The sequence below is a fragment of the Marmota marmota genome, unplaced genomic scaffold, assembly GCF_001458135.2.
Source record: "Marmota marmota marmota unplaced genomic scaffold, marMar, whole genome shotgun sequence".
Lineage (NCBI taxonomy): Eukaryota > Metazoa > Chordata > Mammalia > Rodentia > Sciuridae > Marmota > Marmota marmota.
In genome coordinates, this window is record NW_026000241.1 from 4,807,984 (window position 1) to 4,826,520 (window position 18,537).

General features: G+C 39.6%; 2 protein-coding genes across 2 annotated transcripts in view; both read left to right on the forward strand.

The window, feature by feature from the left end:
- Positions 1 to 18,537, forward strand: part of LOC107145313 (zinc finger protein 709-like) — a 56,755-nt gene that overhangs the window by 362 nt on the left and 37,856 nt on the right. The gene's annotated exons all lie outside the window — the stretch shown is intronic.
- LOC125613799 (putative zinc finger protein 833) lies at positions 164 to 2,976 on the forward strand. Its single transcript, XM_048795331.1, is given in 2 exon segments — positions 164 to 289; positions 1,556 to 2,976. Coding segments are annotated over 2 exon segments (792 nt in total). The 3' UTR covers positions 2,222 to 2,976.

Genomic DNA, 18,537 nt, shown 5'->3' on the forward strand with positions numbered 1-18,537 from the left:
GGGGAGACTCCCGCCGCGGGTGAGGCGGGGCCTGGGAGGGAGGTGTGCGCGTCCCAGCCCCCCTGCTCCTCGGGGTCCCCTGGTTACTCCGAAGTCTGCAAAACTGGGGAAGCCGGTTCTCAAGCCCACGCTCTGTCCCCGTCGTGCCAAGTTTCTTGAAGTGATGTCCACACACACAGGTGTTTCCCCGCAGCGCCACGCGGATCGGAGGGGAGATCCACAGGTACATGTGGAGGAGAAGGGGAAAGGTCTTGTCCTCTCTGAAATTATTGTCGTCCTTGGGCTGTTTGTAGGTATTGTTCTAAAGCCAAATGCTGATTGAGGTGGGACATGACTTGATTTAAAAGGAGTAGAGCAGGAGGAGGAAATCCTCAACTGTAAGGTCTGCACGCATTCAAGAGATAGAAAAGTGGGTTTTCCTTATAGAGAGGAACAAACAGGATTAGAAATGTCAGGGGCAGAGAGATGTGAGCGGTGGGACCATGAGATAAGGGAATCATTTTATAAAATGGGCCCACTGTGCAGACCCCCCACATGCTTTCACTTTTAGAAAGCAATTTACCTGCAGCCAAGTCTGGCTTAAGTTGACAGGATGTGTTACTTTCCTCAAGGAAGTACCTGTTATCTGCAGGGGAAATGCTCATAAGAGGAACACAAGTTACCCTGAAGGGGGTGACTTTTGTGACCCTCACATCAATCAGGTCCTGCAACTCTGAGAAAATCGGGATAATTTTCTCTACCCATAAAATCTGTAAGAACCTGTCCAATTAGAACCAGTCAGCATGGGCCAAAGTGACTTAGAGTTGTCATGGAAGTGGGGACTTGAAAGTCTTATGTCATCCTGCTGTCAGTCAAAACTCAAGAGGTGGGCTGGAATTGTGGCTACAACTGGCAGCATGCACTTGCCTTATTTGTATGAGGCACTGAGTTCAATCCTCAGACCACATAAAATAAATAAATAAAGGTATTGTGTCCATCTACAAATTATATGAATATAAGGAGATGGGAAAGCCTTGTATGATCCCCAGCGTTTCCAGAAGCATGAAAGAACTCACACAGCAGAGAAACCCCATGTGTGTAAGCACTGTGGAAAAGCCTTCAGTTCTTCCAGCTACATTAAAATCCATGAACGAATTCACAATGGAGAGAAACCTTATGAATGCAAACAATGTGGGAAATCCTTTACATTTCTCAGTTCTCTTCATGAACAAATCCACAGTGGAAAGAAACTCTACATATGTAAGCAATGTGGAAAAGGTTTTAGTTCTTTTAGCCACGTGAAAACACATGAACAAATTCACAGTGAAGAGAAAAATTATGTATGTAAACAATGTGGGAAAGCTTTTCATTTCTCCAGATCCCTTCAAATACATGAAATAACACAATGGAGGGGCTGGGGATGTGGCTCAAGTGGTAGCTCGCTCGCCTGGCATGCGTGTGGCCCGGGTTCGATCCTCAGCACCACATACAAACAAAGATGTTGTGTCCACCGAAAAATAAATAAATAAATATTTAAAAAAAAAAAAAAGAAAGAAAGAAATAACACAATGGAGAGAAACCCTTTGTATGTAAGCAATGTGGAAAGGGCTTTAGTTCTTCCTATTACATTAAAAAACATGAACAAATTCACAGTGGAGAGAAACCTTATAAATGTAAACAATGTGGGAAAGCCTTTTGTTTTCCCAATTCCCTTCAAATTCATGAACAAATTCACAGTGGACAGAAACCCTATGTGTGTAAGCAATGTGGAAAAGCCTTTAGTTCTTCCAGCTGTATTAGAAAACATGAACGAATTCGCAGTGGAGAGAAATCCTGTATATGTAAACAATGTGGTAAAGCCTTTAATTCTTCCTATTACATTAAAATCCACAAACGAATTCACAGTGGAGAGAAACTTTATGAATGCAAACAATGTGGGAAAGCCTTTTGTTTTCTCAATTCCCTTCAAATTCATGAACAGATTCACAGTAGAAACAAACTCTATGCATGTAAGAAATGTGGAAAAGCCTTTAGTTCTTCTAGCCACACCAAAACACATGAACGTATTCACAGTAAAGAGAAACCCCATACATGTAAGCAATCTGGGAAAGCTTTCATTCATTCCTATTTGGTTAGAAAAAATGAAATAATGAACACTGGAGAAAAACCCTGTGTATGAAAGCAATGTGGCAAAGCCTGTGGTGACCCCAATTTTCTCAGACAACAGAAGAATTCACAGTGATATGAAACTTGCATGTGAGCAGTGTGGGAAGCCTCCAGTGATTCCTTCACCCTTAAAATACCTGAAAGAATTCATAGTGAAGAAAAATCCTGAGAGTGTGTGTGTGTGTGTGTGTGTATAAAGAATGCAGCGAACCCTTCACTCCATCCAGTTACCTTCTCAAACATCAAGGAACTCATACTTGAGAGAAACTCCATGAGTGTAAGCCATGTGAGAAAGCCTTTACTACTTACAGTTCCCTTTGATACCATGAAACAATTCACAGTGAGGGGGAACCTTAATGATGTCAGCAATGTGGGAAAGCCTTTATTCTCATATTCTTTCAAGTACATGGAAGAGCGCACTGGAGAGTAACCCTGAATACAGAAAATTGGGAATTCTTTATTATCACATGAAGTTGTTCACAAACATGAGAATGCAATAGTAATAACTTATATTATTACAAAGGATGTGGGGACACTTGTCATCTTGGTTCAGTGAACCCATATAAATGAGCACAGTATTCAGTAGAACTTGCAATAGAAGACCTGTGAAATGATCTCCATTTGGTTCACACGTAAGAAATCACAGTGGATCAAGAACTTGTAATGTGAAAACTTCTTAGATGAGAGGTGTCAAATATAACAGTTTCAGAGGCCTATGAAAATTCCTCATGTATGGGCTGGGGATGTGGCTCAAGCCAGCACGCTCACCTGGCATGCGTGTGGCCCGGGTTCGATCCTCAGCACCACATACAAAAAAAGATGTTGTGTCCACCGAAAACTTAAAAATAAATATTTAAAAAATTCCCCCTCTCTCTCTCTCTCTCTCTCTCTCTCTCTTAAAAAAAAAGAAAAAAGAAAATTCCTCATGTAGCAGAATTTTATTCATGCAATTAATATGAAGAGCTTGGTACAAAATAATTTGATTAGAAGTTTCCAGAAAATGTACTACCTGGAAGAAATGTTCCAAAACTTATATTGTTCACCAGTAATTCATTCTTAAATTATATCTCTGCACTATGTTTCTAATGTGAATTATTGGAAATAAAGATTGAGGCGAGACAGTTCTGGGAGTTTTCTTTAGGCTGTACTATGAGAGTTTAATAAGTTGTGTGTGTGTGTGTGTATCCTTTATTTTATTTATTTATTTTTATGTGGTGCTGGGGATTGAACTCACTGCCTTGCATGTGCTAGGTGAGCACTTTACTGCTGAGCCACAACCCCAGCTCTAGGTAATATATTTTTAATAAAACCAGGTAGTAAGACTTCTAACATTTTGAAGCATGTTGGATCCAAAGCAAATTGATGTGTATTACAAGGCTGAGCAGACCCTTGCTTTGCATGCCTGATTGCTGTGCGCCTTCTGCACGTGGGAGTAAAACTCTTGCAGAGCTAAATAGATTCCAGGTGTTTATACCTTCTCTTGGGGTTTCCAGAACTTTATCTGATATGCCATTAGCCTTCATTTGTTTGTAGTTTTTAAATAATTGTGGTAAAGGGGCAGTGAAAAAATGAGTTTTTATTTGTTGTCAATTTTCTACTGACCTCACATAATGGATTATGCATACATTTTATATATATATATATATACACACACACACACACACACATATATATACACATCTGTATATGTATGTATACATGTATTTTTTTAGAGGAAAAATGAGATTTTTACATGGATTTTATATTTGTCACAGTTTGGTGTGTACTTTCCATATTATTACTGTATCATAATTAATCATAATGGTGAAATTTATTTACATATATATTTGTACATGCCTATGATATAGCAATAGATGTATATTTTCTTTTTTTTTTTTTTTTTAAAGATAGAGTGAGAGAGGGAGGGAGAGAGAGAGAAAGAATTTTTAATATTTATTTTTTAGTTTTCGGCGGACACAACATCTTTGTTTGTATGTGGTGCTGAGGATCGAACCCGGGCCGCACGCATGCCAGGCGAGCGCGCTACCGCTTGAGCCACATCCCCAGCTCATGTATATTTTCTTTAAACTAGATTTCTGTTCACACTTTTTTAGATTTTCCTAAATGTTTCAAATAAATTACAGATTAACATATATTAGCTTCTTTTAAACTTTTAAATTTGAAACATTGATAATTTTTAATATAGTACATTTTTTTTATAATACAGATCAACTCCCAAGAAGAAGTTCTTTTTCACTTGGATACCAGTTGTCTTTAATTATAAATTCAAGTTTGACTTATATATTGAATTAATTACAGCTATCATCTGTAGAACATTTCTTAGAGCTCAAGTCCGGGAAAATCAGATTTCTGTGTCAGTCCTACAGACAAGTTCAGGACTCAATGAGATTTTTTCCCTTTTTTTGCAGTTCCTGTCTTTGAACCCAGAGTCTCACACTTTTTAAGTAATTGCTGTACTACTAAGCTTTATCCCCAGCTCCATTTATTTTATATTGATAAAGGATCTAAATAGCCAAGGCTAATGTCTAATTCACAAACTCCTGCCTCAGCCTCCCAGGAAACTGGGATTTTAGTCTTGTGCTACTCAGCCCAGCTTCTCAAGAGACATTTTACTAGGTCCAGGAAAGAGTTTTAAAATGAAAGAAAACAAAGACCAGCAATAAAGTACCTTTTTTTTCTGAAATACATGTATATGCTGCTTTATCTCACATTCCAATTTACCTGATCTCATTAAGCAAAAGGCATCTATTTGCTTGAAGATGAATTAGAACTGTTTTGCAGAAATCAGGGAGAGAAGGAATCAGTGACTATTGACTTTCAAAATAAATGTTTTTAAGTTCTCAGTTATAAGATAGTATTAAAAGTATCAGAATAAGACATTACTTTAAAAAAATTGCTTAGAGCCTTGCTGTGTTGCTGAGGCTGGCTTTGAACTCAAGATCACCCTGCTCCAATCTCCCAAACTGCTGGGATTACAGGTGTGCTCCAGTGTGCACTGTGTAAGACCATTTTAAACAGGGCATTTACTTTGAGAGACCCTCGTATGTTAAATGTGGAGTCACTGACTTTTTTTGATACAAATATATTTATTATGCTTTGGATTTTTAATGGAAATTTATTTGGTTGGATCAGTCAGTGGTGGGGTGGTTGAGTCAAGAGAGTTTCACAATGATGAGCAGAATACTTCAAATCCCAGGAAGAGAGCACTGGTGACAACCATCAACTGGGAAGATGAGGAAAGGATGGAAGCAGAGGGAAAAGTATTCACATCTGAATACTTGTTCTTCTTATCAGTTTGTTTCTATGAAAATAATAGTTTAATGACATCCAAATGATGAACAGAATGCCTGGAAAATTAGATATTTGTAGACATTAATCCTTAAAACCCTCAGGAAAACGAAAAAATAACCTATTACTTATTCCAAGGTATCTGAGATTGTACAAAGCCTTAACAAAAGTTCCAATATTTTTATGGAGGAACTCAAGAGAGGCAAAGAGGAAAACACACCACTGTGGATCTTGAATCTACAGAGGGCCACCTACCATTAAAAGATAAATTTAGGGCTGGGGTTGTGACTCAGTTGTGGAGTGTGTGCCTAGTATGTGTGAGGCACTGGGTTCAGTCTTCACCGCATAAAAATAAAGGTTGTGTCCATCTTTAACTAAAAAAATTTTTTAAAAAAATTTAAATTTATCATTGCCAGCCCCATTCGGTGAAAATTACAAAAATTGGCATAAGGCCCTCATCAATCCTCAGATGATATCCTCCAAATTGCAGCTTCCATGTTTTCTAACAAAGATCAGGAGGAAAAGAAGGAAAGGGAGCCTGATACATGAAAAAGGTTGCGGCACTGGTCATGGCCCTAAGAGCTTCCCAGATAAGAGGGGAGAAGAACAGAATGAATCTTCAGCCACAAAAGGGATTTGTTTCCATTTTTAAAAGAAATGCCCACAGGCCAAATGGCCATCTATGGAGCCCATCCGCAATGTCAAGGCAATCATTGGAGGAATAAGTATCTGCAGATGTCCTCCAAGGTGTGGGTTCTTGAGGCCGGATTCCTCCACACAGGCCTGATGAGGCTTAGAGTGGATTCTAATGGCTGCCATAACTCATCACCATGCATGAGCCCTGGATATGGTTCTGCATAGAGAGTGAAGAGGTCAGTTTCCTCTTGGATACTGGCACTTTTCTGTACTCACCTATTACCCTAGATCTTTTTCCTCTAATACTATAATGGTGCAAGGGATGTCTGGACAGCCTTTTACCAGAAAATTTATTCTCCCAATAAGTTGAGTGGGATGATATGATGTTTTCTCATGCATTCCTGATAGTCCCTGAGTGCCCTACCCTTTCATTGGCGAGGGATTTATTTTCAAAGCTCCAGGCTTCCATCATGATGAGTTTAGGATCACCGTGTTTACCTGTATCAGAATGCAAAATAAACCCTGAAGTATGGATCACCGAAGGCAAAATTGGATGGGCAAAAAGTGCAGTCCCAGTTAAAATAGTCTTAAAGGATCCCTCTTTCTTCATCAGACACAATACTCCTGCACCCAGAGGCAAGAAGGGCTTATTGGAGATCCTTTAGAACCTCAAAGGGCAGGGACTTCTAGTATCCAGCAATAGCCCATGAACTACACCCATCTTAGGAGTTTAGAAGTCAAACAGGGAATGGTGCCTAGTCTAAGACCTTAGAATGATTAATGAAGCAGTCATTCTCTACCCTGTAGATCCTAACCCATATACTCTGTTATCTGAGATCCCAGCTGCTACTGCTTGGTTTACTGTATTAGATTTAAAGGATGCCATTTTGTATATACCCCCAGACTCTGAATCACAGTGTTGTTTTGCCTACAAGGAAAAAGACAGTGGATCTCCTTTAGCCTGGACAGTGTTGTCTTGGGGATTTAAAGGTAGTCCTCACTTATTTGGACAAACCCTAGCCAAGAATTGAGAAAAGGTCATCTTGGTGGTTCTCCAATATGTAGATGAAACATCCTGTGTGCCACCACTCAGGAGGAATTTCAAAAGGCCACTACAGAACTCCTAAACTTTGTAGCTGGTAGAGGTTTTAAGGTCTCAAAAAGGAAAGCTCAGTAGTGACAACATCAAGTTCAATACTTAGGATTACAGATGTCTCATTGAATCTTCAACCTAGAAAAGGAGAGGAGAACCCCCATAGGGCCATATTCTCCACCCCCAGACAGGAAGGCAATGTAGAGTCTTCTTAGAAATAACTGGCTTGGGGCTGGGGATGTGGCTCAAGTGGTAGCGCGCTCACCTGGCATGCGTGCGGCCCGGGTTCGATCCTCAGCACCACATACCAACAAAGATGTGTCTGCCGAGAACTAAAAAATAAATATTGAAAAAAAAAAATTCTCTCTCTCTCTTAAAAAAAAAAAATGAAAAGAAATAACTGGCTACTGAAGGCTTTGGATTCCTTGGTATCGGGTAATTAGCTAAGCCTCTTTACAACCTCCTTAAAGAAACTGCATCCTGGATCAACTGTCCTGATTTGAGACCAAGACCAGAACATACTTTTTAATGCCTTTTTGGCATTAAAAGAGGCCTTACTTAAAGGCCCTGCCCTCAGCTTACCTATGGAGCAAAAATTTAACCTGGTTGTCATTGATAGAGGAAGATAGTCCTGGGAGTGGTCACACAAAAGAATGGACAGCTGAACAGCCAGTGACATAGCCTATGTCTATGCCTCTTATGATCTCTCAGGGATTTTAAATACAAAAGAGGGATTATGGCTCTCAGTTGCTTCCTGAAATGCCAGGCTTGGGGGTAGGGATGTGGCTCAAGTGGTGGTGCGCTTGCCTGGCATGCGTGTGGCCCAGGTTCGATCCTCAGCACCACATACAAACAAAGATGTTGTGTCTGCCGAAAACTGAAAAATAAATTTTAAAATTCTCTCTCTCTCTCTCTCTTTAAAAAATAAAAAAAAAGAAAGAAAGAAAAAGAAATGCCAGGCTTTACTTCTGGAAGGACCTGTAACTCAAATAAGGACTTGCTCTAATTGAAATCAAACCAAGTTCCTCCCAGAAACACAAGAAGAAATTCCTGAACCTGAGTTCTACTGAGAAACTGATGTGAATCCATTTTAAGAAATAAATAAATAAATAACAGCAGCTTCTACCTCAAGGCCTGTCCCTAAGGAAGGGGGCGTGACCTGTGTCCTTGGAAAAACCCACAGAGCACTCCTAAGAACATTCCCACCCTGCTGAATTGTTTGTCTGTAAATAACAGGAGAGGTCTGCAGCGCCAGGTGTCCCTGACTCAGGCTAGGTGAGGACTCATAGCAACTCCCCTAGCAATGTCCAATCAACATGAGACAGGGAAAATACCTGGAATGCCAGATGACCCCCAAGTAGTTTATGGTGGTTGATAACATGTTAGAAAAACCATGTAGTTTAGCACATACACCTCTTGTGGCCTAAACCAGTGGGTTCAAATGAATCCCTCTCTCGTACTAACCAATCATCCTACCCAACTTGTTCATGCCATTGAATGTGCTAATCAATGTTAAGAGTTGTTGTTTGATTTTCCCGTGGTATGGAATGATTTTCTGTGTGATGTTGTAATGCATAGAGTACCCCCAAAACCTATAAAATCTCACTGAACAAAGGACCAGGACTCACTCCCTTGTAATAAAAGACTCTAGTGTGATTGCATCGGATTCGGCTTCTGGAGGTCTATTGGGGTCCCACGAATCTGGCATTACATCTGAGGCTTGTCCAGGATCCCTCAGACCCCAGACCCCCGAACCGAACCGGAGAGTCTAACACCAGTGAGTCTTTTTGTTATTCGTGTGTCTGTTGTCTGCTTTGTTCTGAATCTGTTCTAGAATCTGTATTCTGTAATCTGAATTCTGGGGCTGGCAACTGGCCTTGACATAGGGTCACCAGCTGGGGCTCCTGGGAGACATCCCAGACCCCAATCTGGGGGGAGATACTCCCCCAATCTGTTCATCTGAGGGAATCTATGTTTTGGTTTTTTGTCTGTGCCTCTGTTAAGTGTGATGGCATTGTTTTACTTTGGACATATGCAGCGTACCAAGTTATGATCTGCCTTAGTGGAGGTAACTTTAGCTAAATTTTAGCCTGAAAATGTCCCTAGTATGCTTCTCCTGCTTCTCTGAAAGGGACCAAAATAGAACTGCCAGCTTTTCTATTTTCACCTCCTGAACCCCTTTGAGCTGTGTTTTAAAGAACTCTGATAAGCTTTACTCCCCTTTGTTAAATGGGATTAGGGAAGCAATGTTTTCTTGTCTTCCCCTACTAGGCTGACTTGAGTGCACCTACTGCAGAGGAAAATGCCTGCTGGGGATCTAAGAACTTTGATATCTCCCTTTTTCTTTTTCTCAAAACCCTGTCCTCATTATTAAATTGGCATTAATTGGCTTCAAGGACAGGAACCGAACTTTTAGTTACAAATTTTGACACCTCAGGGGGGACTCCAGAGGAGCCCCCACTCCGCTTTCTTGGGGAAACCTACCACCCTAAACAACTGCATGCTGAGGATGTAAGATGAACTTTTTGAGAGCTGACTACTGAAAAGTTAGGAGATATGGAGCGTTCCTGGTGCCTGGGGTCAGACCAAACTAGAGGAGTTAATCCTGTAAGTAAAAGGAGGGACTGAGGGACTCCCAGCAGCTGCTAGAGCCCTTTTGCTTCAGGAACTCCCTCCTTCCTTCCCAGCACTGTAAGGATTACTTCACCTATGTCTACTTAAAGAAAAAAAAGGGGGGGGGACACTGAATGCAGTAAAATTGCCACATCGAGACTTGATTTTACACTTCTGGTTTCCCCTCTGTGAGAACATCTGGTCCACTCATAGGGCATCTATGGTGTCACTGGTGTAGGAGTCATAATTAAATGGGAGTTGGAAACTTGGGGAGATTTTTCTCTTATCTGGTCTGTTTTAAAGGTTATTATAGATTGTTTCTTGGGGATGATATTGGCTGAATGTGTGTCTTAAAGATGATGTTTTATTGTAACAATCTGGTATCTGAATGGGTTTTTGAAGCATTGCACAATCTTGCAGTTGAAAGTTGGGTTTAGGTAATTGTTTAGTTTATTATTTCAGATAATTCATGCCAGAGAATTTAAATACTTAGGATGGAAAACTAAAGAACTCTACTTCCAAGTTTGGCAAGTAACTCCCAATCATTTAGTTTTATTTTTTCACCAATTTTTGAATTGAGTAGCCTGGGAAGATTTCACTGGGTGTACCAATGCATTATTAATTTGGGCAAGGATAGTAAATCATGGTGTGGTATCTGTTCCCCTCAGTGTGTAGGGCTTGGGGAAAGAAAGTGTTGGATTGGGGGTTGGTCTGGCTTATTGAAATGACATTGAATAGCAACAGTCTTGGGAATTTTTAAAGCTTAATTTTGGATATAGATGGTAGTGTGTGTTTCTCTTTTGGAACTTAATACTACTATAGGAACTTCAGAGCAAAGGAAGTGGCTTAATGATCCTGAAGGGATTTCTTCTGATGGTAGCTTTTATATTATCAAGTAAGATCCTATTTTCAGTTGTTTGTAAGCAAGTTTTTCTAGTGTAGGAAAAAATTTTCCTTTGGCAAAACAAGATGTAAGATATAAAATTTTGTGAATTGTATCTTAAATTTGCATCATAATTTTCAACATCCAAACCTGAAAATTATGACTTATGGTTAAAATGCCTTAGGCATGAGGTTTCTGCTCAGAATTGCAATTTTCCCTGCTCCTTCCAGACCTCAGCCAGGACTTAAGTTGAAATGCAAATAGAAGAAGCCTGCAAGCTCAGTAGGAGACTGATCTGAGGCCCAAAGAAAAAAAGAGTAAAGATGTCTTTTACCTGAACTCAAACTAGACTAAACCAAAAAGTAAATTGTATGGTATTTACTATTTACTGGCCGGTCATTTTTTCTAGGACTCTTGCTTTTTCTTAGATTCTGTATTTTTTGAGCTCATGATTTTGATCCTTCAGACCTAGGTCAATGTTTTTCTGATCAGTTCTATTTTTTATCAACTGTGGAGTTTTTAAACATTGTAATGGAGATTTCACCTGTGAAAAGCTACAAGGCCTTTACTATTGTGTTATGTTTGCACACTTGTGTTATGTGTTGTATGTCTATATGTGCGTATGTCCATATATCATGCACATGATATGAAAATTGGCAGATATATGAGGAGCCTCATGAAATTAAAAAAAAAAAATGGATCCAAATATCTTTGATTCACATGATTTAAATGGTTCAATTTAAATTGGGCAAACAGATAAAAATGATAAAAATAAAGATGTCTTTAAAATTAAGCTTACAAGTTTTTCTAGATGCTAAAAAAACTAATAAAATGTTGATGTCTATGAAATGTTTGATATGCTTTCGTTCTAGGACTTTTCTTAAACAAGAAAGAAATGGTTAACACTGTTCAATACACTTGTCTGATGTTTTGATAAAATAAGTAAAGTAAATTTGACATGGGATTGCTTATTTATGAGTACTTTTGTTAGCTATCTGATTGATTTACAAGGTTAAAATGCAAAATGTTAAATATATCATTGAGTACTCTTAACTCTGAATTGCATTGAGTAACATTATTGATGTTTTCGTAAGTTGGTAAATGAAGAAAAAAAGGTTTAAAGTTGTTTTGTCACCACTGACACTCAGACATCATGTTTTCATGAAATGGTAAACAGATGTGATTCTATATACAAGGGTTTATAGAAGATTTCTTTATACAAAGGCCCAAAAATTTCAACTGTTTCAATTAAGAGTACTATAAGTAAAATCAAGTATTTCTTTTTATTAAAATGAAACAATCTGCCTAAATTCAGAAATTTACAAGGATTTTTTAAAAATGTGAATAGAAAAGGAGGTTAACAGATGGAAAGGGGAAATTAGAAGGTTCTAGGTATGGAAATCATATTTAATAGAAGAGATAAAAAGTGTTCCTGGATAAATAAAGTTTTTATGTGATGAAGTAAATAAGAGAGTTTAAGTAAGTGATAAAGAAGGTCTGTGTAAGTTTGTTTTTACAATCAGTCATATGTTAAAAGGACAAAGATTTCTTAAAACATTAGTTTACCCATAACATTGTGTTTTATTAAGTTTTGTTTCTTGTTTCTAGAGCAAGTAATCTTAAAGGAATTAAACAGCTGGTTAAACAAGGACTGTTATTTTAGAGAATTGTACCATGTTATTTCTTTAAAAACTAAACTTGGTTATTATAAAAACACCAATGAAATTGTGGTGCTATTAATGTGTTCATATCTTCCAGGTATACAAGTCTGTAAGGTAGAAGCTTTAAAAGAGCATGATATCAATCCAGTGTTCTAAAGTTGCATGGTAATTTTAGACTTAAAAGAAAAAACATTTGGAGATTTATTTATATCATTTGATGTTCTGTAACTGGACCTGTTATCAATAAGATATGTAAGTTTTATGTTACTTTATTCACTGGGGTACAATTTAAATGTATTTTTAAGCTAATGAGGGCCTATCTGTGTAAAGGTTAATATTGTAAAGCATAAAAGTACTTTGCTACTTTTCTACAAAAGGTTAAAAGCTTTCAGCCTTTCTTTAATTCATGTTTTAGATGTGATATCATATTGTGTTAGCTAATATTCATGTGAACTTGAGCAACAATTTATGTAAATTTTGTAAAATGATGTTTAAAAAACAAAGATCAGCTTCAGAACTACAGCACTTAAGATTTATGAAGAGCCCCGCCTTACCTGAGATAAGGCTCTGTGTCCCATCTCACTACATGTGAGAATGACTATGAAAGAAGTAGGCCAGATTTCAGTACATTTAAGGTTGTGTCCAAAAGTTGGTTTTTGTCAAGATTACTAGGATCTCAAACAGGGGATATGATGTATAACTCTGCCAAAGTTCAAGGTAGCTATTACATGAACTAAATACGTTTTTACTCATGTTAATTTTGTTCTGTAGTTTTTGTATAAACGGTTTAAAGATGGATTGCCTGTTAATGTTTTGCAGAGGTACTGCTTTAAGAACACACAACCTGGGTTAATTTAAGATAATAAGTTATCACCTACAAGATAGAGAGATAGACATTAAAGCCCAGTACTCTGTTGAAATTTATTTGCTGGATGTTTAAGATTAAGATTTAAAATTAAAGTTAAATTAAAAGCGCCAAGAAAACCAATATTTGGCTCTTGCCCTCTGAGTCAGTCTGAATCCAGGGAACAGGGATTCTTCTAAAGAGCTTTACAACTCTGGGCCACATAACCTCCCGATCAGGGAGATTAATGAGACCACTGGAGAACAGAAAGCCAATCAGTGCATTTGCTATGAATAGGAGAGTCATCGGAGAAGGGAGACATCCCTGATGCTTCCAAGGGAAGCCACATGGTCAAGCAAGACCTGGACCCATCTTAGCGCAAATGGCACTAGCAGAACTGAGAATCTGCTCCAAAGTTCCCCCAGAATTCCCATGGAAACTCAGCTGACTGTTAACAATAGATAGAAACAAAAGTCAGTTTGACTGCTTCATCTTAAACACTTAGCAAAAACACTTAAAACCAAAACAGTTATTCCTGGGCATTTTAAATAATAATAATTTTAAATGTAACTTAAGGTATACACCTTGTGCTAGCCCCCAAGAATAAGTAAGACTGGAGGCTGCAGAAGAGATTCTTATGCAGGAATGCCTAATAATATCAAAATAAACTATCAAGAGGAACTGCCAGAGTAGTTTTTAGTTTAAGGCCTACAGATATTCCTAACCTACACAGGGAGGCTTGGTGTTTGCTAGTATGATTAATTAACAAAATTAAAGGTTTCTCTATTAGACACAGAGATCATACTAGTAAAAGGATTTTGCAAGATGACATTAAATTATTAAACTGTATCTTATAGGGAAGGACATCTGTAACACTAAAAGTTAAATGTTATGTTTACATGCCTGATATCTGGGGATGTTAAAGCTTGGTGAGGGAACTTCTATACAGTGACATGTTCTAGCTGCTGCAACATTTATTCAGTACTCATGGTTTTTATTTCTCTTATAGAAGCACCCATCCCCAGATGACTTTACAACCTGTTCTTCCCCAGCCAGATTTCAAACCGAAGTGACTTCTAAAAGGGAACTCATGCCCCCACATCGTCTCCCACGTCATAGAGCCCCCTCATGTTCGATGCCCCATATCAGCTCTGAAGCAGCCAGAACAAGCCATCACGCCTTCTCCTTACAGCAATAAGGAGTTCCTAAAATTAGAGGAGGAATGAAGCCAGAAATAGATACAGTGTAGATAGGTAAATTGAGTCAGGAGGCCAATTTTGAGTGAGTCTGGAAAGTTGAAGACTGTCCCCTGAGGTTTACTGTATACTCTAAAATTACCCTAGTGTCAACCTTAGTAGGACCACTTGTGAACAAGCTAGTGGCTTTCATCAAGGACAGAGTAAACACAGTTCAGATGATGGTTCTGCGTACCCATTATCAAGTCCTAGACCCAGAAGGAGAATCCTACCAAGATGTAGGGCCTGCCCATATAGACCCCCAACTAAGGGAACCACCCAAGTTTCCAGACAAAGGGGGGAATGAGAAACTGATGTGACTCCATTTTTAAAAATAACAGCAGCTTCTAAAGGAAGGGGGCGTGACCCATGTCCTTGGAAAAACCCACAGAGCACTCCTAAGCACATTCCCACCCTGCTGAGTTGTCTGTAAATAACAGGAGAGGTCTGCGGTGCCAGGTGTCCCTGACTCAGTTCGGCTAGGTGAGGACCCATGAGACACGGGTCCATGAGCATGAGACAGGGAAAATACCTGGAATGTTAGATGACCCCCAAGTAGTTTGTGGTGGTTGATAACATGTTGGAAAACCATGTAGTTTAGCCCGTACACCCCTCGTGGCCTAAATCAATCAGTTCAAACGAATCCCCCTCTTGTACTAACCAATCACCCCTACCCAACTTGTTCCTACCATTGAATGTGCTAATCAATGTTAAGAGTTGTTGCTTGGTTTTCCCACAGTATGGAATGATTTGCTGTGTGATGTTGTGACGCATAGAGTACCCCCCCAAAACCTATAAAATCTCACTGAACAAAGGACCGGGACTCACTCCGTGGGACCACTGCGTCGGGAACAGTTGTGAGTCCAGGCTCCAGCTTGTAATAAAGACTCTTGTGTGATTTCATCGGATTCAGCTTCTGGAGGTCTATTGTGGTCCCACGAATCTGGCATTACCCTACAAGTCCTAGCTGTAAACTACTCAGCCTGAGGAGACCTTCATAGCCTTCCCCTGTCTATCCCGACAGCACCTTGTTTACACATGGGAGTTCCTTTATTGAACAAGCAGAACACAAGGCTTGAATACACCATGGTGACATGGTGACATTACATGATACTTTAGAGGCACAATCTTTACCCCTAGGCACAAGTGCACAGCTTGCAGAATTGATAGCCCTAAGGAAAGCACATAAACTAGGGAAACAACAGAGTTAATGTTTATAATACACCTACCTAATGCTGCTTGCACATGCAACAATTTGGAAAGAGGATTCCAAACAACTGGGGGAACATCCACATAAAACTTTGAACCTATCTTAAAACTGTTAGAGGCTGTTTGTTCACCTAAAGAAGTAGCAGTAATGCACTGCCAAGTGTCAGATCAGGCGGGGCAGGCAGCGACCAAAGGAGGCAGATTTAAAAGGGCCGCTGAACAGGCTTTATTGAGATATCACTCCCGGGCGGAATTCGATCAGACCCACAGAGGGGACAGGGGAAGGGTCTGAGGAGAAACCGCGTGGAAGCTCAACCGGACTGGACATTTATGGGGCTTACAGCAGGAAGGGAAGGGCTTGGGACAGGAAAAGGTGTTTCTAGGGTCCCTTGCCCCCTTGGAGTTGGTCAGGGGAGTTGGCTGAACTCCAGGATTGGCCAGGGGGTCCTGCTGATTGACAGGTGTTAGTCAGGAGATCTGGCTGATTGACAGGCATTTCCGCTGGCATCTGATTGATGTTCTTTTCCAGCGCGGGCTGCTTTGTTCCAAGTAGCCACTAAGTCGCCACCACCGACCTAACACCAAGGGCATCAGAACAATAGACAAGCAGATCAACAGGCCAAAGATACTTCTAAGGGAACTCTATGCCAACTGACAACCTTACTATGGACAGGGTCTCCCCCGTAGGTAAGACTTCCATACAGCCAAGAAGAGTCACATCAGGCCTTATATAGGGGAGACATTCTCTTACTTTCTGGGTGGATTCAGATGGGAGATAATAAACTTCCCACTAATTCTCAATTGAAAATTTTACACACCCTACATCAATCTTTCCATTTGGAGAAAAACACTGCCCAGCTAACTCAAGAGATATTTGAGGGAAAAAAATATACCAAGGAAAATCCATCAAATAATAGTCAAAGCCTGTGAGACATGCCAGAGAATTAACCCACTTAACTCTACCAAAAAGCATCCAGGATTACAAAAGAACAATTTCCTGGGGAGAACCAGCAACTTAATTTTACCCACATGCCTAAGAGCGGTGGATTCTAGTATTTATTAGTTATGGTGGATATTTTTACAGGATGCACTGAGGCCTACCCCTCCAAAACTGAACGGACAGAAGTAGTAAAAGCCGTATTATAGGAAATAGTGATGAACCCAACCTAATTACATTTTAAGATTGGTAGCCATCTTGTCACAAAGTCCTGAAAAGTTAATTTCTGTTTTAATATAAATTACTACGATTTCTAGGCTTGTTTGGAATTCCTGCCCATACCTTGAACTCACACATGCCTGGCTTTCCCTGACTAGATAACAACCCTCCCTAAAACCTTAGTGGCGCTTCATAAATCCTGGCTCCCCCTGACCAGATAACAACCCTCTCTGAAACCTCAGCAGCACCTCATAAATTCTGATGTTGGAATCTGAATTTACTCCCTATCTTGAAATAGCATGCTGTGTAGATCATTAACCTGCTATCTGCCTTTGTGTTATGCTTATCAAAATCCTGTTACCTGTAAGTTCTCAAGACACCCCACTTTGCAACTTTTTGTGCTATAAAACTTTGTTCCTGGAGAGCTGGGGGGCTGATCTCTAGTCCTGGCCAGCTCCTGTGTGAAATTCACCATACACAGCTCTTCTGCTTTGGAAAACTGCAGCAAATTGGGATGACTGTAGAAGGCCTGTAGTCAACCCTGGGGTGGTAGGGGAAAAAGAAGGCTCCAGTGGCTCACGAAAATGGTTTGTGGTGACATACTTCTGCAAGTTTTGTTTAGGCTGTATAGTTAAAGCAACATCCTGGGGTTTCATAAACTGACTTCCAGACTACTCACGTATAATTTAATCAAGCCCATATTGAAGCACACCGGTGGCAACAGACCAGAACATACAGCTATTCCCCTGATCAACCCCAAACAATTGCAAGGGCGCCCCTTATAAGCCTGAAAACCACAAACGGGACAGGACGTTTGGGGGTCCAGCCAATGCAAGCCAGCCAGGTTACAGAAGCCAGAGAGTGCAGTCAGAAGGAGGGGCGCTTAGCCAATCACAATTAGCCCAGTCACCCCAGTTCCAGAAACACAGCCCCGTTACCCTAGTTACAGAAACAATGCCCCATTAGGTAGTTCAGTGTTCTTAAGGGTTTCTATAGCAAAAGGAAAAGAACAACTTGCTCCAGTCATGACCTTTCTATGTGGCATGGCTGTTTTACAGAATGGAGTTACTAAACAGAATGGAGTCACCTTGGCTTGACTATCGCAAGGCAATAATAGGTGAATTTAATAGGTAGTGTCTTTAAAGTCAAATTAGATAATATGGCTTTTCTCCCTTTGTTTTAAATTATTTGAATCCAAAGGCAAATTGAAGCATATTACTAACATGCCAGTAGACTTAATTAAATTTTTTTTTTTACTTGTTGATGGGCCTTTATTTTATTTTGTATATGCAGTGCTGAGAATTGAACCCAGTGATTCACACATGCCAGACAAGCACTCTACCACTTAGCCACAACCCAAGTCCTGCCAGTTGACTTAATTTTAATATAGTTTTAAAATAATGGTAGTTAATGGGCTAATGAAAAATTAGTTTTCATTCTTGGGATTTTTGTACTGGTGGTATGTGACAGGTTTTTATCCTTTTATTCCTACATACATGCATACCTACATGTATATGTATATACACATATTTGGTTAGGGGCACAGGACTTTTTACATGAATTTTGTATTTTTTACTTTTTGATGTATATTTTCCTCAAACACAATTTCTGTACATTATTTCTTAGCATTTCCTAGCTATATCAGAAAATTTGTAGATGAAGAAATGTTATTGGGGCTGCAGATATAGCTCATTTGGTAGAGTGCTTGCCTCATATGCACAAGGCCCTGGGTTCAATCCCCAGCACCACCACCAAAAAAAAAAAAAAAAAAAAA